The 25517-nt window shown below is 44.2% G+C and overlaps 1 protein-coding gene across 1 annotated transcript in view; it reads left to right on the top strand.

Moving 5' to 3' along the window:
• The window catches only part of ITGA9 (integrin subunit alpha 9), a 388125-nt gene that overhangs the window by 6003 nt on the left and 356605 nt on the right, over positions 1 to 25517 (top strand). The window contains exons 2-3 of the mRNA XM_025377670.1: positions 12643 to 12770; positions 15009 to 15115. Coding sequence (XP_025233455.1) covers positions 12643 to 12770; positions 15009 to 15115 — 235 coding nt within the window. The remainder of the gene's footprint in view (positions 1 to 12642; positions 12771 to 15008; positions 15116 to 25517) is intronic.

The raw sequence follows: 25517 nt of genomic DNA, 5'->3' as shown, positions 1-25517 counted from the left end.
TTGTTGGGGCTGAGTATTGCCTGTGAAATAGAAATGGGGCAGTTGGATGGGGCAGAGAGAGCCTCTGACTCTATGCAGATCTGATTAAAGTCTCAGTCAACTCAACAGGGACCACTGGGAAGAAATGGCTGTCCTCTGCCAGGGTCAGGCATTGGCTGGAGCTGTCTGGAAAGAGCACAGCCTCAGCTGGAATCCTGCAGCAGATCCCAGGAAAGCTGCAGCTGGAGGCTGTCACTGATGGTCCCCCTTGCAGCTGAACAGCATGAAGTGACCCACACCTCAATTGATGCCCTGGAGCCCGCCACGCATGAATCACTGTGTTGGGAGGGTGTGAGGTGTGCTCCTTGGCCTGTAGTGTGGCTGGGAGTCATCTGTCTTTGTTCATACCTCTGTAATCAGTCTGTGGAGTGTTAGGATTGACAGTAGGGCCATTGGAACTGGCCCAGAAACAGAATCCCGAGCAATCTTGCCACCAGCTGACTGATAAGGTGCTTCTTTCTGATGTTGGAGAAGTCACAGGTGATGGATTTCAGAAGAAAGGAGCTCTGCTTTACACTGAGCCACTGAGTTCTCTGAACTGCAAATCCTTTTAGCCAAGTGGATTTGGTGATCAACCAAAGCAGAATAAAATGTTTTATCCCAACCTTCCTTTTTGCCAGAGGGAGTCCTAGAAAGCCAATGTAAGTCCAAGATTGGGAAAAATCTACAGTCTTTGAAACCACAGGCTCACTTGGTCCATCAATGTCTGCTCTGAGCAAAAAGGACTTCTGTGATGAGTTTAAATTAGCAACGGAAGCAACAATAACACCACCAGCAGCAACAGTGTATCTTTGAATATTTAGTAGATGTCAAGTGCTATCTACATAGGTACTCACATTAGCTTATTTAATACTCCCAACAGTCCTTTCAGCTGGTAGCCATTTGGGCTGCCATAACAAACTGTTATAGGTTGGGTTGCTCATAAATGACAGAATTTATTTCTCACAGATCTAGAGCCTTGGAAGTCCAAGATCAAGGCCCTAGCAGATTTGCTGTCTGGTGAGTGCCTGTTTCTTGGTTCATAGACAGTGGTGTCCTCACTCTAAGCTCACACGATGAAAGGGGTGAGGGAGCTCTCTGGGGCCACATTTATAAGGGCACTAATTCATTCATAGGTTATATCCTCATGACATAATCACCTCCCAAGGTCCCTACCTCCAAATAACATTACCTTGGTGTGAAGATTTCAACATATACATTTTGAGGGAACACAAGCATTCAGTCTGTAGCAGCTGGCTATCATTTTATCCCCATTCATGGAGGGGAAGCTGAGGCACAGAGACATCATTGCCCAAGTTACATGGCTAATGAGTTGTTGAGCACAGGCCTGTGCCTTTGTCCACCCAGGCTGACTGTCTCTCAGGAAGTCAAGAATCTGAGTTTGGGGGGAAGTCCCCAACTCAGGGAGCTCAGACATCTGTCTTGTGAATTTCTCTTCTGCCTGCTTTCCTGGAAAAGTTATTGAATTGCAATAGTAGTAGCTTCTCTGCAGCTCCCTTTGGGGATGCTTATTCATGACCCACTGGCTACTCTTGGGGGGATGCAAGGGTTCTGTTTTCTGGAGGTGTTTGATCACTGAGTGAACAGGGACCCAGTGATTCTGCCAGGGACATTCGAAGGGCCTCTTCTCACACCAAGTCTGTCTGACATTAAGACAGAAGTGTCCTAGGAAAGATGGAGTACTCTGTAGTATTCCATGTATCCCCCTAACCTCCTGGGGCTGCTTTGTTACTATCCCCCCATCCACTCTGAGTTGTACTGGCTCCCACCACTTATTTAGGAAGCTCTGAATTGGGGAAGGTAGCCATGGTGGCCAGTGTTTCAGAATCACTTCTGGGTTTGTAACTTTATTAAAGAGTCAAACTTGCTGCACCAGTGGCCGACAATATGTGAGAGGATGATTTGTATCCCCGAATATTTGAACATTTAATAAAAGGCATGAACGGGTACAAAAAGTTAGAAAGAATGAGTAAGAATGAGTAAGAACTAGTATTTGATAGCACAACAAGATGACTATAGTCAACAATAATTTGACCGTACATTTAAAAATAACTAAAAGAGTACAATTGGATCACTTGTAACATAAAGGATAAACACATCAGGTGATGGATACCCCATTTACCCTGCTGTGGTTATTACGTATTACATGCCTGTAACAAAATATCTCATGTACCTCATAAATATGTACCTACTGTGGGCCCAAATCTTTTTATTTTTATTTTTTGACAGAGTCTTCACTCTGTCACCCAGGCTGGAGTGCAGTGGCACGAGCTTGGCTCACTGCAAGCTCTGCCTCCCGGGTTCACGCCATTCTCCTGCCTCAGCCTCCCGCATAGCTGGGACTGCAGGCGCCTGCCATCATGCCTGGCTAATTTTTTTTGGTATTTTTAGTAGAGATGGGGTTTTGCTGTGTTAACCAGGATGGTCTTGAGCTCCTGACCTTGTGATCCACACGCTTCAGCCTCCCAAAGTGCTAGGATTACAGGCATGAGCCACCACGCCCAACCTATGTGCCCAAATTTTCTTAAAAAATAAAAAAGTATGAAACAAATTTCCTCCATCTTAGCTGATCTCTTGGTGTGTTAAGGTCACCTGGGAGATGCCCTTTCCTGCCCCATCCTATCTAGTGTCAAAGTGCTGTGGTATATGCGGACCCCAGAGTAAACTTGGTGTTGTGCAGTACACACCAGTAGGCAGCACTGCAGAGGGTTTTGGCACGTCTTTTGCACCAGGATGGGTCTTAGAGGGTGGATGTTCCAGATAAAACTGAGTGGTGGTCTTCCTGTCTCTACCTTCATTGAGTCCCTGGTTCCACAGCAACAACCAGATCCACGATTTTTATGCCATAAAAGGGGGCACCGCTGAGATACACAAGTGCCTGGTGGCCAAGAGAGTGGGCTCCAGCATTAGCCCTGCCCCCAGCCTGCCTTACTCAGCCCTCTGCTTAGGAGCTGTGTGATCTTGGCCAATTACTTCAGCTGTCTGAACCTACTTCAGCTGTCTGAACCTCAGTTTCCTTTTCTGCAAAGAGTAATAAGGGTACATCCCTCATTAGGTTGGTGGGGGCGTTAAATGAGATAATATCTGCAAAGCCCAGAGCACAACACAGCATACAGTAAGCCCTTGATAGATGCCAGTAGTTATCTCTCTTGTTACTTGATCTGATTTATGAAACTAATGGTCTTTTTCATCCTGACTTGAGATGCTGAGTTTTCTTTCAGTGTTTTTGTTGATTCATTCATTTATTCACCAAACTTTGAGTGTTGACACTCAACACTGAAATGAATGAGATATTCTAACATAGACACATTCTTCATTATGTGTGGCCTCTAACATTTTCGTTATGCTCTACATAAATCTGCATTTTTGTGCATTCATTTACACCCCGTCTGCTTCCAAAAAGGATCTGAAATGGCTACTTTAAATGGAGATCTTTGGGATTGTAAATCCTAGAATTTTGCCTGCCTCTTCCTTCTCTGTGCTCTTGGAAAGCCAAGGAGCAGATGGGAGGCCACCCTTGTTATGGGGAGCTCCAGCTTCCACCCCAGGCTCCAGATAAGTCTAGGAGGTAGGTCTACAGTTCCAAGGTGGGGTACTTTTTAAAAAAAAATGTAAATGTATTGCCATATTTCTCTTGAAAAGAATTATCACAAGAAACCAACAAGAAGATATCAAGGCTTTTTCTTAGATCTGCCAGAAGTCTGTAATTCGCTCTACCCCTTGGACTTTAGTGTTCACTTGATGCTTTCAGATGTGGAAGGAAAACCTCAGACCTTTTCCCTTACCTCCTTCTCCAGCTGCCTCCCCTCAGTGTGTCTGTCAAGACCTGAGCCCCAGGCCAGAGCAGCAGCCTCTGACCCTTCACTCCCTGAATCACAAGCTGGGGATCAATGTCACTCCAAGGTGGGACCCTGCCCCCGTGCCTCTGCTTTTCCCAGCCAGGCATGGACTCCAACTATTTCATTCTCTAACTTAGCATTATGTGGTATGGACTGTGCCCCTCTCCCTCCATTTATTTACTCTAACCTAGGCTCTCCAGGATAAAAATTATTATTGCCAGCCTTTTATGAATAGTTCCTATATGCCAGAAGCACTGTGTTCATAGTCCTCTTTATGCAGAGGGGGCTACCACTGCTGAAGCACAGAGAAGCCAAGTCACTTGTCCAAGGTTACCCAGCAAGTAAGTAAATTACAGAGTTGTGCTTTGAACCAAGGTGGGACTGATTTAATGCTAAACTGACTGTTCTCAGGGTTAGCCATGCTGCCCTCCCTACCTCTACCTCCATCAAGGCCCTGTTCAAGGTATCAGGTTTCTAAGGAAAAAAGAGAAGGGCCCTGAAAGGAAAAGGGCTTCTTTAGAGAGCATTTGTATCTGCTCTTGGCCTTGCAGATAAAATACCATAATCTACTCTTGCAAGTCAGGCCATCCTGGGGTGCATGGTCCCCCAAACACTTTTATCTGCCTTTTCCTTTTGTGCCTCATCACTGCCCTGGGAGGGGGATCATGCATTTGTTATTATTCTTGTTTTAGAGAAAAGGAAAGGAAGGGTCAGAGTGGCCAGGGGACTTGTCCAAGGTCACATACCTGTAGCTGGCACACTCCTGGGTGTGACTTCAGGTACACTCTTCAGGGCTTATTCTACCACTCCACCATGCCTGTCCCATCTCAGGGCCCTCAGTAAAAGTCTGTGGTCCTGGTTGGTGGTGAGATTCCTTTGAGGGAGGGAAAGGAGACCAGGTAGCTAGAGGAGCCATAGCAGTATTTGTCAGCTGCATAGTTGGATAATTGGTTTGGATTTAGCAGGAATTAGTGGGCGATGCAGTTACTACGGTCCAGATTCCTTCAGAAGTGGCATGCCTTAGCTTGATGATGTATCTGTTTTCTATCACCACAATATTGCTGCATAACAAACCACCCCAAAACTTAGTGGTTTAAATCAACCACCACTTGAAGCTTATTCTGCAGTTGGCAACCTAGGTTGGGTTCAGCTGGGTGGTTCTTCTGTTCTCTGCAGGACTCACCCATGCATCTGTGGTCAACTTCTGGGTTGGCTGACTGGCTGGCTGGCAAAGGATGGCTTCAGCTGGAAGGACTTATTTGTGCTCCATGTGTCTTTCATCCTCTTGCAGCTAGCCTGGGCTTGTACACATGGTGGTTGGGTAGGGTACCAATAGAACAATCAGAAGCTTGCATGATTTCTTGAAGCCTAAGCTCAGAAGTCAAACCATGCCCCTTCTGCCACATTCTGTTGGCCAATGTAAGCCACAGGGCCAGCCTACACCAAGACGAGGCAGAAACACATTTCATATTTTGATAAGAGAAGCTGCAAAGCCACACTGAAAAGAGCAGGGATACAGGAAGGGTAGGGAATTGTGGCCACTTTTGTAATATATTATTGGTGGTGAAAGCATCCTGGCCATCCCTGAATTACTGTGACAGTCTGAATAAATTCCTGCCCAGCACACCAGAAAAGGGACCAAGGTTCTATTAACCTAAATAGCAAACACAGAGAGAAGCTCTCTAAAGGAAAATGTTTACTCAGGAATAGGGCATTGCAGTAGGAATACATGTGTCACAGTAATCTGTGTGCATATTCAGGGAGGTAAAGGAAAACAAAGGCTTTTAAAGGAAAAATGAGGATTACTTAATTGTTTTGAGATAATTATCCTTGGATACAATGATCAGTAACAAGGGTGGCACCAGTTTGAGGTTGGAAAGAGTTGCTAGGTAGATTTCCTCGCAGAAGGTTTGTGTGTGTGTGTGTGTTTATGTGTGTGTATGGTTGTGATGGCCTTTGTGCAAGATTGTGTTTTTGCAGATTTTTTTGTGCTAGTTCTTGTTATCAGTTATTTATGCATGAAAACTTTTCCTTCATGGCTTCCCACGGCTCTGTTTATCAGGGTTTTTTGTTGAACACAGTGACTCCATTTTGATTCTGACAATGTTTGCAATTCTAAGGATCTATGAGCTCTTGGGTGCTGCCAGGAGTTGGAGCTGGGATGAGTTCGGTGTCAAGGTATTTGGCCTACTACTGCCCAGCAGTCTAACATTTCTTTGAACACCTACTTTGTAGCAGGCACTTTGCTGGGTGCTTTATAAACAGTCTTTTGCTTAAACCTTACAAGAAACATTCTTAGGTACACGTTTATTCCTCCTGTTTTACAGAAGAGGAAAACTGAGGCTCGGAGTAGTTAAGACACTTGTCTAAGAGACACAGCTTGTCAGCAGTAGAGGCAGGATTTAAACCCTGTGTTACTGCCTGTGCTTCTTACGCTTTGTCACCATGCATAACTTTCCCACAAAGCTTAGAAGCCAGGTAGAACTACTGGCTTAAAACCATAGAAAGCAGTCAGTATCCACTGCTTAAACACCAGGAGCCTCAGTTTCCCCAAATGTAAGAAGAGCTTATGAGGCCTTTCAGGTCCCATGGCTCCACTGGGCAAGCATTGGTCCCTAGTGAGTCCCCTCCCTCTGGAAATGAAGAGTTTGGTGTGGTCAGAGGTGGCTCTCCCGACACCAGCTCTTCCTTTACTCAAGCCTGGGCTGCTTTCTGCCCAGTAAGGGATGTGGACAATTCCTGGGGTTTCCCCGTGGTGGACACACAGTGAAGAATTTGACTCATGTAACCAAAACGTAGGCCCCTGGGGAAGCTTTGGCTTTGGGATCAAATGCCCGAAAGCAAACCTAATGGGTTTAAAGATTTTAATCCCCAGTTGCTGTCCTCGATCTGGGTATAATTTTGCCTGTGGAATCGCTGCTGTGGCATTTGTGGGGAGGGAGGGAATCTTTGAGACACTGTCAGTTCTCAGTCCTGCCCAAGGAGGCAGCTGTGGTTCAGTCCTTTTCTGTCACCCGCTCTCCAGAGAATTTACCTGCAGATTACCCTCAAAACGTGAGAGAAGTTCAGCGCGAGGTGGGCGACTGGAATGGAGCCTTCACAGACAGCTTGACCACACACAGGGAGCTCAGAAAGCAGCTTTGTTGGAAAAATGCAGGGCACTTAAACTGCCACACGAGGAGGGAGTTTGGAGAGGCTGGAAAGAGCATGCCACCGGACACAGACACTCTGGGTTCAAATCCCAGCTCTGCCACTTACTGGCGGTGTGACCCAGCATCTCCAAGTGGAAAACACATGAGAGGCTGCCTGACAGGTTGGCCATGAGCAAGAAAGCACCCTTGTGAACATAACCAGTGTTGGTGGATGAACCGATGCACCCACACTTCCAAAGCACTGCTTATTAAGAGAGGCAAACTTCTGGTTAACACCATGACAGCAGTGTCAGTGCTTTGGAAAAGCAAGGTGATTGAAATTCAGCTTTTGAGTCACCTGAGCCTGATGGGGAGGAGAAAGTCTTCTTTTCACTTCCAAACCGCAGCATGCCCTTTGACATGACGGAGCTTTCACATCACAGTTCTCACTTCAGAGCTGCCCTCAAAGGCTCACTGGGGCTTTCTCAGGCGGGAATTACATATGTGAGCAGCTGGCACCAGAGGGGGCACTGGGTACCTGTTGGTTCCCTTTTCCTCCCTTCAGGCTGATGTGGGGTGGGTAGAATAGGGCATGGGTGATGTATTTGACTACTGGGGTGCATGCTACAGCTTGGCATTTAACATGAATAACCATCTTAACCTCCTCTGGCCACCTGCTTCCCTATCTGTAAAATGGGGATAATATTAGTACCTCCCGTAGGGTTGCTGTGAAGACTAAATTTGATCCTGCCCAAAATGAACTTTACCCAGCACCTGCACACTCTATGTGCCTGCTACATGCTGGTTGCCCTAATTAGAAATTTAGAGTCTTGCATTGATGAGAGGACTTTAAAAGGCCTATGAGGCCGGGCACAGTGGCTCAGGCCTGTAATCCCAGCACTTTGGGAGGCTGAGGCAGGTGGATCACCTGAGGTCAGGAGTTCAAGACCAGCCTGACCAATAGAGTGAAACCCTGTCTTTACTGAAAATACAAAAATTAGCCGAACCTGTTGGTGTGTGCCTGTAGTACCCAGCTACTAGGGAGGCTGAGACGGGAGAATCACTTGAACCCTGGAGGTGGAGGTTGCAGTGAGCAGAGATTGCCCCACTGTACTCCAGACTGGGTAAGAGAGTGAGACACTGTCTTAAAAAAAAAAAAAAAAAAGGGCCTTTGAAGTTTGTGGCATCTTTAACTGGGGATGGGATAGAAGAAGAGCCTTGCTTCTGAAGGGCAATCTCTTCTACTGGCTCCAAATGAACATAGTTATTTTTACGCAGTTTGGGTGGTTACATAGTACTTCTTAAACTGTTAATCACCTGAGAGCTTGTTAAAATGCACTGATTTAATGGGCTGGGGCCTAAGATTCTGCATTTCCGACAAGTGCCAGGTGTTCCCCATGCTGCTGGTCTGAGGACCACACCTGAAGTAGCAAGCAAAGCAGAGAAGTAGCTTGATGCTTTGTTGATGGCAGCCTGTTGGTGGGGACGCTCAGGCCCTTTTATGTGGTAACTATAGTGGAAAGGAACATTGTCTTGTCGAGAGTACCAGGAGAGTTGGGGTGATGTTTGAAGTGGCTAGGATGTCTTTTTATAACTCTGCAGATGGCATCTTTTCAGTGGCTTGTTCTGAACTCTGGGCCACGGTAATCTCTTTATCCCTTGGGATCAGCCTGGTAAACAGCCAGCTGAATTAACTTCAGAAAAGACTCACTCATGGGCTGGCCTGCGGTGCAGTCTTGCTGGACGGTGGCCTAGGTACAGAGCAGTGCTGCCTGTGGAGGAAGCCACGATGTTCTGTACACACATAGATACAAACACATTCCCGTGTGCCACCCCGTGAGTGTCATACATGTGTGTGTGCATGCCCCCTTATCTCTAGCCTCATTTTCCATTGCACAGGATTTGGGAAAAACCTTTCGTCTGACCAGCTGATCAGAAGTTTTGAACTGAAAGGTTGTTATCAGGGTTTGAATCAGCCATTGTTGTTAGAACCATTGAGTACCTTGGGCTTGGAAAGAAATAATAATTCAGCAGGTTCCTTTCCACTTTAGATTTTGGTGTAAACTTTGTCCCTCTCAGTCTTGGCTCTAGGCTGGAGGAAGCACTGCCTGGGAATTAAGCTCTCCAGGGTCCCCTCCTGCTTAGATAGCCTATGAATCTGTGTCTGTGAATTGGGAGCAATGGCATTATCTGAAATTTCCAGGGTTCCAATGCCAGTTTGGGGGACCCAGTGGAGGGAGGACCTGTTGTTTCTTGCAGCCATTTCCCTTCCCTTAGACATGATGAATTCTCACTCTTGTTAATTTTTTTGTGATTTTTGTAAAATAAATTACAAGTGGCGACTAGTCACTGTGCTGATGTAAATTTGGAGTTGGTGGTAATTTTTGAATGCAGCTTTGTGGCCCTGGGGTTTTTGAGTGGAAGAGGTATTTTATGCTCCCCAAGTCTTAGAACCTGACCTGTGGAAAGGCTGAGGATGTTTCAGCAGTTTAGACAGGGCAAACTGCTAATTCTTCTCACCTGTGAAAACAACTGGTCTTATAGAGTGCAATCCTTGACTTACCCCAGGTGCTCTAAAGCTCAGCCCCCAGAGCAAGGGGGAAAATTGATCCCTTAATGTGGCTTTCTTCTCACTGGAGTTTTGTTTTGTATGTCATTGTGCATTTGAGTTAGAGCAGACAGGCACCAGCCAAACTGCTCTGTGTGGGTGAGGGAGGCGATGTGGTGTGTTTGGGAAAGTGCTTGCTTTGATTTCCAGAGGGCTGTAGGTTCCAGCCCTACTTCTGCTTGGGAATTCTGCAGTTGTGCCCAGCAAACACCCGGGGAGGAGCATCCCAGGGCATTATTGAGGGGCCACAGGGCAGCCTGGGTTCCTGCACCATTGGGAGCCTTGCTTCTCTCACTCCCCAGTGGGGCATCTTCCTCATGGAATCAGATACAGACCCTCCAAGACTGACCTGGAAGGAGACACTCCAGTGAGGGTGGGTCTCCCTGGGTCTTTGTACCCTCTGATTCTTCAGGTTCTAGGTGTTGAACTCAGGGCAGTGGGAATTAGGATGGGACCCACACACAGCCCATGAACCTTGACACCATGTCTCTGAGCCAGGTTAGTGACGATGTCCCTTGTGATATCTGTCAGCCTTTGCTGGAGTCCCCTTTGAGGGCCTCAGACTTCTGTTGTATGATGTGGAGGCCTTGTTTGTCTGCCCCTTTGCCTAGCTGGAGTGTTGCAGCAGGAGCAGCAGCATTCTAAGACCAGGGTGCAGTGAATGACTGAGATCCCAAGATGAAGGTGGCTTTCAGGGCAGAGGGAGGGGAGTCTGGGTCAGCTTTCCACATCCCCAGGGAAGCTGTGCAGGGTCATCCTAACTTCTGCTCAACACCTTTTCCACAAATACATAATATATAATGCACTCTATTCCAAGGCATATGGGAGATGATTTATTTCATGATACGAAACGCTTGCGAGGTGAATTCCCTCTCCTTTCTAGGCTGCTGGAGATACGGAACAACGCCCGTTCTCACTGAGCAGTGGCTTGGCATTTTCTACTCTTTGAACATCAGTGTGGATTTTGTTTAAAGTCTCATTGTTCAAGACATTTTCCAAATGGCTTGTAGCTCAGCACAAATCGTGCCTGATTAGTATTGTTTGGTATTCTTTGCTATAGATCTTCTGTTGACTACTTTCCAGAAACAATGCACGAAACTGTAGGTTAGAATTATTTTTGTAACATCTGGAGGGGATCTTACTGCCATTTCCCCCATGTTCTGCACTCACACAGGCCCAAACCTGCCTCTTCTGTCTTCTGGGTAGGTCTTGCCCCTGCTCTCCTGTAGCCGGGGGATGCTCCTGCTGGGGATGGCCCAACCTCGGCAGCTTTTTAGTTCAAGATGGAGGATGCAGTGGTTCATTCTTGCTCCTGTTTTGCAGTGGGAGAGAGGATACAGTTTGTAATTCCACATTGCTGCTATTTTTTTTTCCTGTTTGCCCCTAAATGCCCATGCTATGTGTGTGGTGGGGAATAGGAGGAGGAGGGGGAGACAGAAGAGAAATAGCATCTCTAAATTTTCTATTTGTTATTGAAATGTAACACATCCAGGAAAGTGTCCATATCATATACAGCTATCGCAAATTTGTATAATGTCACTGAGGTTGAATGACAACATTATTAGCACCCCCAGCAATCCCCCTCCCTAATTATGACCTCGCTTTCTCCTCTCCAGAGGTAACCATTATCCTACCTTCTAACACTATAGTTAAATTTCATCTGCTTTTGAACTTTAGATAAATGGAATCAGATAGTGAGTATGCTATTGTATCTGGCATCTTTTGTTCAGTATTGTATTTGTGAAATTCATGTCTGTGGTTGCAGTTGAATGCTATTCATTTGTTTTCATTGCTGCACAGAATTCTTTTTTTTTTTTTGAGACAGAGTCTCACTCTGTTGCCCAGGCTGGAGTTCAGTGGCATGATCTCAGCTCACTGCAATCTCTGCCTCCTGGGTTCAAGCGATTCTCCTGCCTCAGACTCTCAAGTAGGTGGTGTTACAGGCACCTGTCACCACGTCCAGCTAATTTTTTGTATTTTAGTACAGACAGGGTTTCACCATGTTGCCCAGACTGGTCTTGAACTCCTAAACTCAGGCAATCTGCCCACCTCGGCCTCCCAGTGCTGCATAGAATTCTGTTGTATTGCTGTACCATGATTTACCTACCTATCCACTCTAGCACTGATGGGCCTTTGGGTTTCTTCTTGTTTTGTTTTGTTTTGTTTTGATATTGTGTATGCAGCTTCAAACATTTTGCATGTCTCCTGGTAGAAATGTATGCATCTCTATTAGGTATAGTCCTAGAAATGGGTCAAAGGGTAGGTGCATGTTCAGCTTTATCAGGAACTGTTGATTAGTTTTCCCAGTGGCTTTAACAGCTTATACTCCCACCAGCAGTGTATGAATGTTCTAGTTACTCTATATCCTTGTCAGCACTTGGCATTTTCAGTCTCTTTGGTTTGAGCCTTCTGGTTGATATGAACTTGAATTTCTCTGATAACTAACATAGTTGAGTGCCTTTTCATGCATTTATTGGCCATTTGGCTTCTTTTGTGAAGTATCTATGCTTGTCTTTGGCCTATTCTATTGACTTGTCTGTATTTTTCTCATTCATCAACGAGGAGTTTTTAAAATAGATTTTGGATAGGAACCTTTTGTTGGTTGTACGTGTTCCCACCCATCCATCGCAGTCTCCTGGGTAGCTGGGACTAAAAGCGTGCACTGCCATGTCTGGCCAGTTTTTTTTTTTTTTTTGTATTTTTTGTGAAGATGGGATTTGCCATGTCACCCAGGCTGGTCTGGAATTCCTGGGCTCAAGCGATCCAACCACCTCAACCTCTCAAAATGCTGGGATTACAGGCATGAGTCACCACACTCAGCCTCCTTAAGCTTTAATGTGCCTGGGGAAGATCTAACAGGTTTCACTTTAGGACCTCTCCCCCAAGCCTACACAGAAAAGTATAATAATATGATTTTCAAAGCGAGCGCTCAGAGAGCCCACCCGTGGTTGGGTGAATACTTAGCCATCTGCCTCCTATTTTCTTACTCTAGATTGTGACAGAATGCCTTTTTCTCTTGCTGCAGGGTCCTTGTGGGTGCACCAAAGGCAGATTCCAAATACAGCCCTTCAGTGAAGTCTCCTGGGGCTGTGTTTAAGTGCCGTGTTCACACCAACCCTGACCGGAGATGCACCGAACTGGACATGGCTCGAGGTGGGTGACCATTACTGCTGTGATGGAAATAGGTTCTGTACCCTTACACCTTGCTCATCTTCCTCCCAGGATGGCCTGATCATTCACCCACCCATCCATCCTTCCCTCCTTTCCTCCCTCCCTCTCTCCAACAAACATGTATTGAGTACGTAATAGTTATTAAGCACTGGGATACACCAATGAACAAAACAAACAAGGATCCTGCCATCCCAAGCCCCATAAATTAGTGGGCAAAAGAGATATTAAGACAAGTAATTGAGAGAGAAAAGACCAGAGGGAAGGTGAGTATTTGATTTGATCTAGATTGGAGGTTCAAGAAAGGTCTGGGACCTTTTGACATGATTGGAAGGATGCATAGTCGTTAGCTGGGCAGGTGCAGGAAGCACAACCTCCAAACAGAGGTGCCATTTGGAAGCACAGAGTGAGGTTGTGCAGCTGGAGAGGGAGCCAGGAGAGTGGAGCACAGCAGGGCAGCAAGGCAGGCTGGGGCCAGGCCATGTGGGAAGGTGCCGGAATTTTATTCTGTATTTGAGTGGTGAGGCCACTGAAATCAATTTTGGGTGTTACATTTTAACCAGGGAAAGATATGATCAGATGGATGTTTTTAAAAGCTCACTTTGGGCGGGGCATGGTGGCTCACACCTGTAATTCCATCACTTTGGGAGGCTGAGGTGGGCAGATTGTTTGAGCCCAGAAGTTCAAGACAAGCCTGGGCAACATGGTGAAAGTCCATCCTTACTAAAAATATAAATATTAGCTGAATGTTGTGATGCATGCCTGTAGACCCAGCTACTCAGGAGGCTGAGGTAGGAGGATCACTTGAGCCCAGGAGGTCGAGGGTGCAGTTAGCTGAGATTGTGCCACTGCACTCCAGCTTGGGTGACAGAGCTGAGACTCTGTCTCCAAAAAGATAAAAAAATAAAAAGTGAAAGCTCACTTTGATCTAGCAGAAAATACAAGATCTTTGGAATCAGATGGTTCTGACTGGGTTCAAAGCCCAGCTGGGACTGATTGGGAATGTCCTATAGCTTCTTGGGCCTCAGTTCCCCCATCTTCAAAATCAGGACTGAGATACCTACCTCACGAGAATGGTCTTGAGAAGATTAAGTGAGATAACACGGGTGAGTACACAGAACTGTGCTTGGCACATCAGTACAAAGGAGCTATTTTGTTATAATCATCACTGCAAGCTTTTCTTTCTCCGAAGTCTTTTTGCATCAAGATTTTCTAATTTTTTTTTTTTGTTTGTTTTTTGCTTTTTGTGTTTGTTTGTTTTGGAGACAGAGTCTTGCTCTGTCGCCCAGGCTAGAGTGCAGTGGCGCAAACTCGGCTCACTGCAACCTCTGCCTCCCAGGTTCAAGCAATTCTCCTGCCTCAGCCTCCTGAGTAGCTGGGATTACAGGTGTATGTTACCACCCTCGGCTTATTTTTGTGTTTTTAGTAGAGATGGGGTTTTGCCATGTTGGCCAGGCTGGTGTTGAACTTCTGGCCTCAAGTGAACCGCCCACCTCGGCCTCCCAAAGTGCTGGGATTACAGGCGTGAGCCACCGTGCCCACCAAGATCTTCTAATTATTTTTTAAATAAAGAGTTATTGTGATTTTCTTTAGCAGAAAAAGAGGCTTGTGAACTGTTTGTTACCGGTGCATAACAAATTAAGGAGCTTGCTTCATAACATAAATCAAGGCCCTGCCTCTTTCCTTGAGAAAGCCTTGCCATGTGGTTGGGCACAGTGGCTCATGCCTATAACACCAGCACTTTGGGAGGTTGGGGTGGGCAGATCACTGGAGGTTAGGAGTTTGAGACCAGCCTGGGCAACATGGTGAAAACCCGTCTCTACTAAAAATATGAACGTTAGTGGGATGTGGTGGCGCACACCTGTAATCCCAGCTACTTGGGAGGCTGAGGCAGGACAATCGCCTCTGCCTGGGAGGCAGAGGTTGCAGTGAGCTGAGATCGTTCCACTGAGCTCCAGTCTGGACGACAGAAAGAGACTGTCTCAAAAAAAAAAAAAAAAAAAAAAAAACCCGAAAAGAAAAAGAAAAAGAAAGCCTTGCTATGTGAAAAAACAGTTGTCTGGATCAAACTATAGTACATAGTGATGGAGTTGATTTACATTTTGTGGAAAGTTCCTTATTTCCTCATGGGTAATAAACATGGGGCTGTGGATCACCCTTTGAAAAGCAGCCAGCAGAACATCACTCCTCAACCCAAGTCTGGCTCTTCTCCTTTTTCTCCAGGGAAGAATCGGGGCACGTCCTGCGGAAAGACCTGCCGGGAAGACCGCGATGATGAGTGGATGGGGGTGAGCCTGGCCCGGCAGCCGAAGGCTGATGGCCGCGTGTTGGTAAGTCCCTCCTGGGGGTGCCATGGGAAGGGGGTGGCACTCTGAGAATGAGTGATCTGTTAGGAAGGCTGGAGGGCATGGTGACAAGTGCATGGCTTTGAGGTTGCTTATTCTGGACTACTGCTTAGACAAATGGCTTATCTTCTTATTTTCTTTATCTGTCAAATGTGAATAATGTCTGTCTCAAGGTGTGGCTATTGAAAAATAAAACATATGTGAAAAGTGCTTTGTACATCTCATTCATTACATAGGTATTTGTGTGTGTGTGTGTGTGTGTCTTAAGTTGAGGTATAATTTACAGTACACAAATCTTAAAATTACAGTCTTGATTTTCACAATTGTACACACCTGTGTAACCCTATGCCCACCGAAATATAGAATATTTCCATCATCCCAAAAGTCTCCTGTGTCTCTTTCCAGCCAACTCCTCCCACCCGAGACCACTGCTGTGATTTGTATTATATATTACTTTTGCTTTTTCTAGAATTTCATATAAATAGAATCCTACAGTGTGTGCTCTTTTATATAAGGCTTCTTTCACTCAAAATAATGTTTTCTGAAATTAACCCCTGTTGTATGTATCAGTAGTTCAATCCCATTTATCTCTACGTAATATTACATTTTATGAAATAAATGTTATTTTTAACTAGTCATTTATTGGACCTCCAAAGCACCTATGATGTATTCTGATCCGTGGGTGCTTTGAGGGAGATAAAAAGAGAAGTCTTTGCCTTTGAGACTCCTGAGATCCTGGAGTTATGCTGTGCAGTAAGGTAGCCACCAGCCCTGTGTACTTATTTAAACTCAAATGTATCCAAATTAAACTAGAAATTCAGTTTTCTAGTCATATTAGCCACATTTAAATGGCTCAATAATCACAAATGGTTACTGGCTACTCTATTGGAAAGCACAGAGAGAGAATATTTTCGTCATCACAGCAAGTTTTATCAGACTCAACACAAAAGGAATTTCTAACTGCTGCAGAGATTTTGTTTTTGTCAGTTTTTCCTTTAAACTTTTCTATGCGGTATAATACTGAAGCACTTAACACACCCAGCTGTGAGTGTACAGCCTGGTGGGGTTTTTTTCACCCATGTACAGTTATGCATCCCCATTGCCAGTACCCTAGAAAGACCCCTGCACCCTTTCCCAGTCAGTTCCTCTGCCCCTGGTGAGTGAGCCACTATTCTGACTTCATAGGCTTTCTCTTGCCCTTGACTTCTATCAGAAACTGTATGAAGATTTTTATTATAAAAGCGTAAGCCCAAGAAGGGAAAGTAATACTAGCTATTGCTTATGGAGGGCTTCCTTTGGGTCATATGCTGCAAAGCTGAGGGTTTCATGTGTATTTTATCCCAGGGGAAACAGGTTTTCCTTAAGGAACTAGGCAAAGTGTTTTTGTCGCCTCTCTAAGGAGCCCACTTTTGTGTTAAACTTCTTCATGGCATAAGCTGTTAATCCAAATTCCATCCTCAGCACAATTAAGCATCTCCCCCTTGTTGGGCCCCTCAGGAGAGGAGGAAGCAGCTGGATGCTGTTGCCAGCATCATGGGGGCCTCCCTCCTGGAAGCCATTGTAGGTCCTGCAGAGGCTCCCTGAGCCTGCTGTTTGCCTTGGTTTCCAGTCCTTTCATCACTGTGGTGGCCGGCCCTGGACCCTCTCCAAATTTCCACATTCCTCCAGGCATGGTGGCCTGACCCTGACTGGACAAATGGGCCCCAGAGGGGCTGAACCCTTGTCTACCATTCTGGGGAAAGAAAGGGAAGAAGCTGACTCATCTATAAATCAAAGGGTAGCCCAAGGTCCTGATTCAGAACAAAGAGGAGGTGGTGGCCCCATGGCAGCACAACACAAAATGCTCTTAAGGGCATCGAGCCTAGAGTCAGTTTGCGCCTGTGAAAATATTTCCTCTCTGCAAGGAAGGATAACCTCTCTGTGGCTGAGGGCTTGTTTCCAGAGGGGCAAGACAGAATTCTGTATTACCACAGATCAGCATCACAACGGATTCGTTTCTGGGGACAGTGAACAGCAATGAGGATCACAAGGAAGATTTAGCAAAGGGAGCCAAGAAGGCAGCGCTGGAGCATTTGTGGATAATGGTGCCATGGATAGTCCTGTCTAATTAATTGCATGCAGGGTTATTTTTTAAATGTTTCATGAAATAATTACATCATCCATTCAATAAACCACTGTATGTGTGTGCTAGGCAAAGAGGAGCATCAGACACCATCTGCTTTCCTGTGCCTTTTGTTTGTTTTTCTAATTGTGATCAAACACATAACATAAAACTTACCACCTTAACCATTTTGAGTGTACAGTAGTAGTAACTGTATGGCACATTGTTGTACAACAAGCCATTAAACTTTATCTTGCAAAACATACATCCATTGAACAACAACTCTCCTTTTTCTCCTTCCCCTGGTTCCTGGCAACAACTATTGTATTTCTGTTAAGAGTTTGACTACTTTAGATCTCATGTAAGTGGAGTCATGTGGTGTTCGTTCTTTGGTGATGAGCTTATTTCATTTAGCATAATGTCCTCAAGGTTCATCCATGTTGTAACGTGTGACTGGATCTCCTTCCTTTTTTTTGTTTTTTTTTTTTTTTTTTTTTTTGGAGACAGAGTCTTGCTGTGTCGCCCAGGCTGGAGTGCAGCGGCCGGATCTCAGCTCACTGCAAGCTCCACCTCCTGGGTTTACGCCCTTCTCCTGCCTCAGCCTCCTGAGTAGCTGGGACTACAGGCGCCCGCCACCTCGCCCGGCTAGTTTTTTGTATTTTTTTAGTAGAGACGGGGTTTCACCGTGTTAGCCAGGATGGTCTTGATCTCCTGACCTTGTGATCTGCCTGTCTCGGCCTCCCAAAGTGCTGGGATTACAGGCTTGAGCCACTGCAGCCGGCCGGATCTCCTTCCTTTTTAAAGGCAGAATAATATTTCATTGTGTGAATTCACCACGTTTTCTTTATTCATCTGTTGATGGACATTTAGGTTGGTTCTATCTCCTGGCTGCTATGATGAATGCTCCTATAAATGTGTACTAATATCTCTTTGAGATCTTGTTTTCAATTCTTTTGGGTATACACCCAGAAGTGGGGTTACTGGATCATATGGTACTTCTATTTTTAATTTTTGAGAAGCCTCCATACTATTTTCCCAAGTGGCTGCAGCATTTTAAATTCTCACCAGCAGTGCACAAGGGTTTCAATGGCTCCACATCCTTGCCAACATTTATTGTTTTCTGTTTTTTTTTTTTTTTTTTTTTTTTAATAGTGGCCCTCCTAATGGGTGTGAGATAATATTTTATTGTGATTTTGGTTTGCACTTCCCTGGTGATTAGTAACACTGAGCATTGTTTCATCTGCTCGTTGGTCATTTTATCTCTTTTTTGGAGAAATGTTTAGGTCTTTTGCCCAATTTTAAATTGGATTGTTTTGTTTTTATTGTTGTCGAGTTATCCTCATGGCTTTTTGCACATGGGCAGTCTTGCTAGGAAAGGCTTGTCCTAAGTCCTGTCTGCCCCTGTCCCACTCTGTCCTCGGCACTCCTCTTTTTTTCCCTGTATAGGCTCTGCCTCCTCCATGAAGCCTATTAAGGGTTTTCTGGAACAAGCTGAGCATCTTTTGTGTCAATAGGATCTCAACATCATCTCGTTACTTATATTGTGTGTATAATTTATTTTGTGGCCATATGTCCCCTTTTGTGGAAGCCACTTGGGGATAGAGACCAGATCTTCTACCAGTTTCATTCTCAGCATCTGGAGGACATCTCTCTAAAGAATGGCATCTGAAAGTGTGTTTGAATAATACAGGGACTGAGGGTCAATGTTAAAACAATTAGAAATCAAATTAGTTGCCTTCTTTTCTTGGTGGCTGATTCTAAGTGGCTGATGGAAACACCAGGAAAAATTCTATAAAATGTTCATTGGGAATGACAGGCAAAAACAAGATACAGCAAGTGGCTGCCTAGTCCATATTTACGTTTGGAGGCCTCAAAGCCATTTGCTTTTTCTTTAATGTTTCAATCCTACCTGTCAGAGCTTTCTGGGAGGCAAGTATTTACTTTTAAATTAAAAATAGGAGGGATGTGTGTTGTTCAGATGCCTTTTGAGAACTTGAGAGGTGCCTGGGGGTATAGGCAAGAGACCAGTATCCCCAAGGAGCACAATATTGGATTCCAAGGTTGGATTTGAAGAGGGAGAGGTGGACTGGCTTTTTTGAAAGTGGTATCTGGTGCTGATAGAAAAGCTAAGAACAAATGGAGAATTTGAAAGCTGCAATGGGGCGTGAAATGTCTCAGTGACCAATGGCATTATGTGGACCATGGACCCAGCAACCAGCTCTGGCAAGAACCAGATTGTCAGCCTGGCCTGGCAGGTTGACCTTAGCTTAGTGTCTGCCCATCTCAGGTCCATGGACACTGTTGCATCTTCCAGGTTTTCCCCAGAAACAAATGATACTGCATGCAAAGATAGCATCAGGATTAGAGGCAAGCCCCTTCCCTTCTCACTCTCTCAGCCTGAGCTCCCCGTGTGCAGATGACATTTTAAAAAATGAGCGGGGAGGGGAATCACTTCTTGAAATAACCACTGAACAAGCTCTGTATAGGCATTGACTGCTGCTCTGAGACTTTGGAGGGCAATCAAAATGTTCAACTCTAATGTCGCCCCTTTTCATCAAACTTGCCAAGGCTCAGATAACGAATAATTTAAGCTTCTAGATTCTGTGCAGGAGCAGTATTCTCTGGTTCTCTTTGTCATTTCCTTTCTAAATATCAGGGCTGTCCTTATCTGTTCGGTGCTTCCCATCTCTCCATTTTTTTTTCAAAGTCACAGGGTACATTTTTGCATTTACTTCTGTTGCTCTGTTTCCTGATTTTTTTTTTAAAGTGAACTTTTTATTGAGCTGTAATACACATGCAGAAAAAGGTATAAATCATCAATGTACACCTCAATTAATTTTCATTAGGTGAACATCCTCAGAATAACATTTTCACACTCCAGCAGCTCCTTCCCAATGCCCCTCCTGGCCACTTCCTCCTTCTCCTCAGTTGGGGAGCTTCTTGGGGGAGTCTCATGGCATCACAGCCTCACTGTGATCTTGCTCCCCACCACACACCTTTCTCAGCAGCCAGGCCCAGTTGTGGCCATGCACTGTGGACCTGGATGCGTGACAAAGGCTTTGGCCATCTCTCTGGCAGGTGGGAATGTAGGAGTGTTGGCAGGATGTACCTTTGTGGCCGAGGCACCCAGAAAGTGCCAGTACCCACCTCTAGGAGGGATGTGTTTTTTCCATACAAGAAAGGCCTTTGAAAAAAAGTGTTTATTTTCTTTCTTTTTTTCCTGTTTTGGGAGGAAAAACAATCTTTATAACTAGAAATGTGTCAGATTCTAAGATTTGGAGTGGGACAAGGTCCTCCTCCCCCTTTCTTATGATTAATTGAAATCTGAGTTTGAGCAATTCTTGCTGTTTTCAGAGAACGCTCTCCTTCTTCTGTTCTTCTTCTCTGCTTGGTCCCCATTCCTCCCTCACAGCCGAACTCATTTGGAGAGATTGATGGAATTACTAATGCTTTGGAGACAGTCCCTAGGAATTTTTTTAAATGTAGTGGTCAGATTGACATGTGTGTATATATAATGATAATCAAGGCTAAACACAGTCTTCTTTTTCTGTAATTTATATTCAGAGACACTTTGCATTGTTTTCCTACATGAATCCTTCCTTTGACAGTTTGATCTCTGACCTCCCAGAATGCTTTAATTTTAGTTTAGTATGAAATGCAATATTTGGATCTTCTAGGAATTCTCCAAGATCACCCCTTAAATAGTTTACAGCACTTAAAAAATGAGACAATACACCAGACATTAAATACAGCAAAGCCTTCCTATAAGTGTCAGTGTGCAGCTGGCTGTCAGACAGCACTGTGATAAACATCCGCCTCTTTTCACAGCCCCTCCAACTCAGAAATACAATAAAACATGGTCAACCCTTGAAGCCAAGGGCTTTGCTAAGTCCAAAAACTTAGCAAAACCAAAACATAACTGATTTATCCACAAATTAGATAACAATAAGTGATTCAAGTTTGCGAGCCATAAGAATTAAGTCAGAATTTTAAAAATCAATTATTTAGCAGTATGGAGTGATTATTTACTTAGTGATATATTTTTTGTAGTTCTTTGCCTCTTATCATTTCAGTCTATTTAGAAACCTGCTATTTCAGCACAAAACAGTATCAAGTAGAGGAATGAATGTGGTTTGCAGCAGAAAAAATAAAAATAGATTGTTTTCTATAGCTTAATGCCATATGACAAGAGGCAGAATGTGGGCAAGCTCAGGTTTTGAGAGTCGTTCTGAGTGTGTCCTCGTTAGCCATTGGGCAGAGAGTGGCCTTGTCAAGGGCCTTGGTGGCAGTGGCTTGAAGGATGAAGAGCAGAGAACTTAGAAGGCTGTGATCTTATCATAGAATGACGTCAGGGAGAACCAAGCCCCGAGAGCCCCCTCACTCACTCAGTGACCTAGGGCATTCCATTCGACCCCTGAGTGGTTATTTCAGGTGTCCTGGGACCTGTGGCAGTGGGGCTGTAAAGAGGATAAAGTCACCAGGCCTGCCCCAGGGGGTGGGTTTTGATGGCCTCTCAGGTAGGAATGAGAAGTTTTAAGATGGAAAATCCTTCATAGTGAAACAAGGAAGACTCAGCATTCATGGATTCCAGTGCTGTTTGCAGCACTTACTAGCTCTGCCACTTAGGCAAAGCACTCTCTGATATGCAGTGCTCTTGTACAGCAAATGGGAATTCTAAAGACACCTCTGCTCACCTTCCAGGGTTGCAAAAGAGGTCAGAGGTAGGCTATAACAATACTCAATGTTATCAGTTACGAAAACTGCATTTGAGGGAGGCACACCAAGATGTTAAAAACTGATTATTTTCAAAAGCAAAAAATATATATATATATTATACTTTAAGTTCTAGGGTACATGTGCACAATGTGCAGGTTTGTTACATATGTATACATGTGCCATGTTGGTGTGCTGCACCCATTAACTTGTCATTTACATTAGGTATATCTCCTAATGCTATCCCTCCCCCCTCCCCCCCTCCCCACAATAGGCCCCGGTGTGTGATGTTACCGTTCCTGTGTCCAAGTGATCTGATTGTTCAATTCCCACCTATGAGTGAGAACATGCAGTGTTTGGTTTTCTGTTCTTGCGATAGTTTGCTGAGAATGATGGTTTCCAGCTTCATCCATGTCCCCACAAAGGACATGAACTCATCCCTTTTTATGGCTGCATAGTATTTCATGGTGTATATGTGCCACATTTTCTTAATCCAGTCTATCAGTGATGGACATTTGGGTTGATTCCAAGTCTTTGCTATTGTGAATAGTGCCACAATAAACATACGTGTGCATGTGTCTTTATAGCAGCATGATTTATAATCCTTTGGGTATATACCCAGTACTGGGATGACTAGGTCAAATGGTATTTCTAGTTCTAGATCTTTGAGGAATCGCCACACTGTTTTCCATAATGGTTGAACTAGTTTACAGTCCCACCAACAGTGTAAAAGTGTTCCTATTTCTCCACATCCTCTCCAGCACCTGTTGTTTCCTGACTTTGTAATGATTGCCATTCTAACTGGTGTGAGATGGTATCTCATTGTGGTTTTGATTTGCATTTCTCTGATGGCAAGTGATGACGAGCATTTTTTCTGTGTCTGTTGGCTGTATAAATGTCTTCTTTTGAGAAGTTTCTGTTCATATCCTTTGCCCACTTTTTGATGGGGTTGTTTGTTTTTTTCTTGTAAATTGGCTTGAGTTCTTTGTAAGTTCTGGATATTAGCCCTTTGTCAGATGAATAGATTGCAAAAATTTTCTCCCATTCTGTAGGTTGCCTGTTCACTCTGATGATAGTTTGTTTTGCTGTACAGAAGCTCTTTAGTTTAATTAGATCCCATTTGTCAATTTTGGCTTTTGTTGCTGTTGCTTTTGGTGTTTTAGACATGAAGTCCTTTCCCATGCCTATGTCCTGAATGGTATTACCTAGGTTTTCTTCTAGGGTTTTTATGGTTTTAGGTCTACCATTTAAGTCTCTAATCCATCTTGAATTAATTTTCATATAAGGAGTAAGGAAAGGTTCCAGTTTCAGCTTTCTACTTCAGCCAATTTTCCCAGCACCATTTATTAAATAGGGAATCCTTTCCCCATTTCTTGTTTTTCTCAGGTTTGTCAAAGATCAGATGGCTGTAGATGTGTGGTATTATTTCTGAGGGCTCTGTTCTGTTCCATTGGTCTATATCTCTGTTTTGGTACCAGTACCATGCTGTTTTGGTTGCGGTAGCCTTGTAGTATGGTTTGAAGTCAGGTAGCATGATGCCTCCAGTTTTGTTCTTTTTGCTTAGGATTGTCTTGGCAATGGGGCTCTTTTTTGGTTCCATATGAACTTTAAAGCAGTTTTTTCCAATTCTGTGAAGAAAGTCATTGGTAGCTTGATGGGGATGGCATTGAATCTATAAATTACCTTGGGCAGGATGGCCATTTTCGTGATATTGATTCTTCCTATCCATGAGCATGGTATGTTCTTCCATTTGTTTGTGTCCTCTTTTATTTCACTGAGCAGTGATTTGTAGTTCTCCTTGAAGAGTTCCTTCACATCCCTTGTAAGTTGGATTCCTAGGTATTTTATTCTCTTTGAAGCAATTGTGAGTGGGAGTTCATTCATGATTTGGCTCTCTGTTTGTTACTGGTGTATAAGAATGCTTGTGATTTTCACACATTGATTTTGTATCCTGAGACTTTGCTGAAGTTGCTTATCAGCTTAAGGAGATTTGGGGCTGAGATGATGGGGTTTTCTAAATATACAATCATGTCATCTGCAAACAGGGACAATTTGACTTCTTCTTTTCCTAATTGAATACCCTTTATTTCTTTCTCTTGCCTGATTGCCCTAGCCAGAACTTTCAACACTATGTTGAATAGGAGTAGTGAGAGAGGGCATCCCTGTCTTGTGCCAGTTTTCAAAGGAAATGCTTCCAGTTTTTGTCCATTCAGTATGATATTGGCTGTGGGTTTGTCATAAATAGCTCTTATTATTTTGAGATACGTTCCATCAATGCTGAATTTATTGAGCGTTTTTAGCATGAAGGGCTGTTGAATTTTGTCAGAGGCCTTTTCTGCATCTATTGAGATAATCATTGGTTTTTGTCTTTGGTTCTGTTTATATGCTGGGTTACGTTTATTGATTTGCATTTGTTGAACCAGCCTTGCATCCCAGGGATGAAGCCCACTTGATCATGGTGGATAAGCTTTTTGATGTGCTGCTGGATTCAGTTTGCCAGTATTTTATTGAGGATTTTGCATCGATGTTCATCAGGAATATTGGTCTAAAATTCTCTTTTTTTGTTGTGTCTCTGCCAGGCTTTGGTATCAGGATGATGTTGGCCTCATAAAATGAGTTAGGGAGGATTCCCTCTTTTTCTATTGATTGGAATAGTTTCAGAAGGAATGGTACCAGCTCCTCCTTGTACCAGAGGGTAGAATTCGGCTGTGAATCCATCTGGTCCTGGACTTTTTTTGGTTGGTAGGCTATTAATAATTGCCTCAATTTCAGAGCCTGCTATTTGTCTATTCAGGGATTCAACTTCTTCCTGGTTTAGTCTTGGGAGAGTGTAAGTGTCCAGGAAATTATCCATTTCTTCTAGATTTTCTAGTTTATTTGCATAGAGGTGTTTATAGTATTCTCTGATGGTAGTTTTTATTTCTGTGGGGTCAGTGGTGATATCCCCTTTATCATTTTTTATTGCGTCTATTTGATTCTTCTCTCTTTTCTTCTTTATTAGTCTTGCTAGCAGTCTATCAATTTTGTTGATGTTTTCCAAAAACCAGCTTTTGGATTCATTAATTTTTTGAAGGGTTTTTTGTGTCTCTGTCTTCTTCAGTTCTGCTCTGATCTTAGTTATTTCTTGCCTTCTGCTAGCTTTGGAATGTGTTTGCTCTTGCTTCTCTAGTTCTTTTAATTGTGATGTTAGGGTGTCAATTTTAGATCTTTCGTGCTTTCTCTTGTGGGCATTTAGTGCTATAAATTTCCCTCTACACACTGCTTTAAATGTGTCCCAGAGATTCTGGTATATTGTATCTTTGTTCTCATTGGTTTCAAAAAACATCTTTATTTGTGCCTTGGTTTTATTATGTACCCAGTAGTCATTCAGGAGCAGATTGTTCAGTTTCCATGTAGTTGAGCGGTTTTTTTTTTTTTTTTTTTTTTTGAGACGGAGTCTTGCTCTGCCGCCCAGGCTGGAGTACAGTGGCCGGATCTCAGCTCACTGCAAGCTCCGCCTCCCGGGTTCACGCCATTCTCCTGCCTCAGCCTCCCGAGTAGCTGGGACTACAGGCGCCTGCCACCTCGCCCGGC

This window comes from Theropithecus gelada, chromosome 2, assembly GCF_003255815.1.
Source record: "Theropithecus gelada isolate Dixy chromosome 2, Tgel_1.0, whole genome shotgun sequence".
Classification (NCBI taxonomy): domain Eukaryota; kingdom Metazoa; phylum Chordata; class Mammalia; order Primates; family Cercopithecidae; genus Theropithecus; species Theropithecus gelada.
The sequence above is the reverse complement of the archived record's forward strand: the minus strand, read 5'-3'. Positions and strand labels throughout refer to the sequence as shown.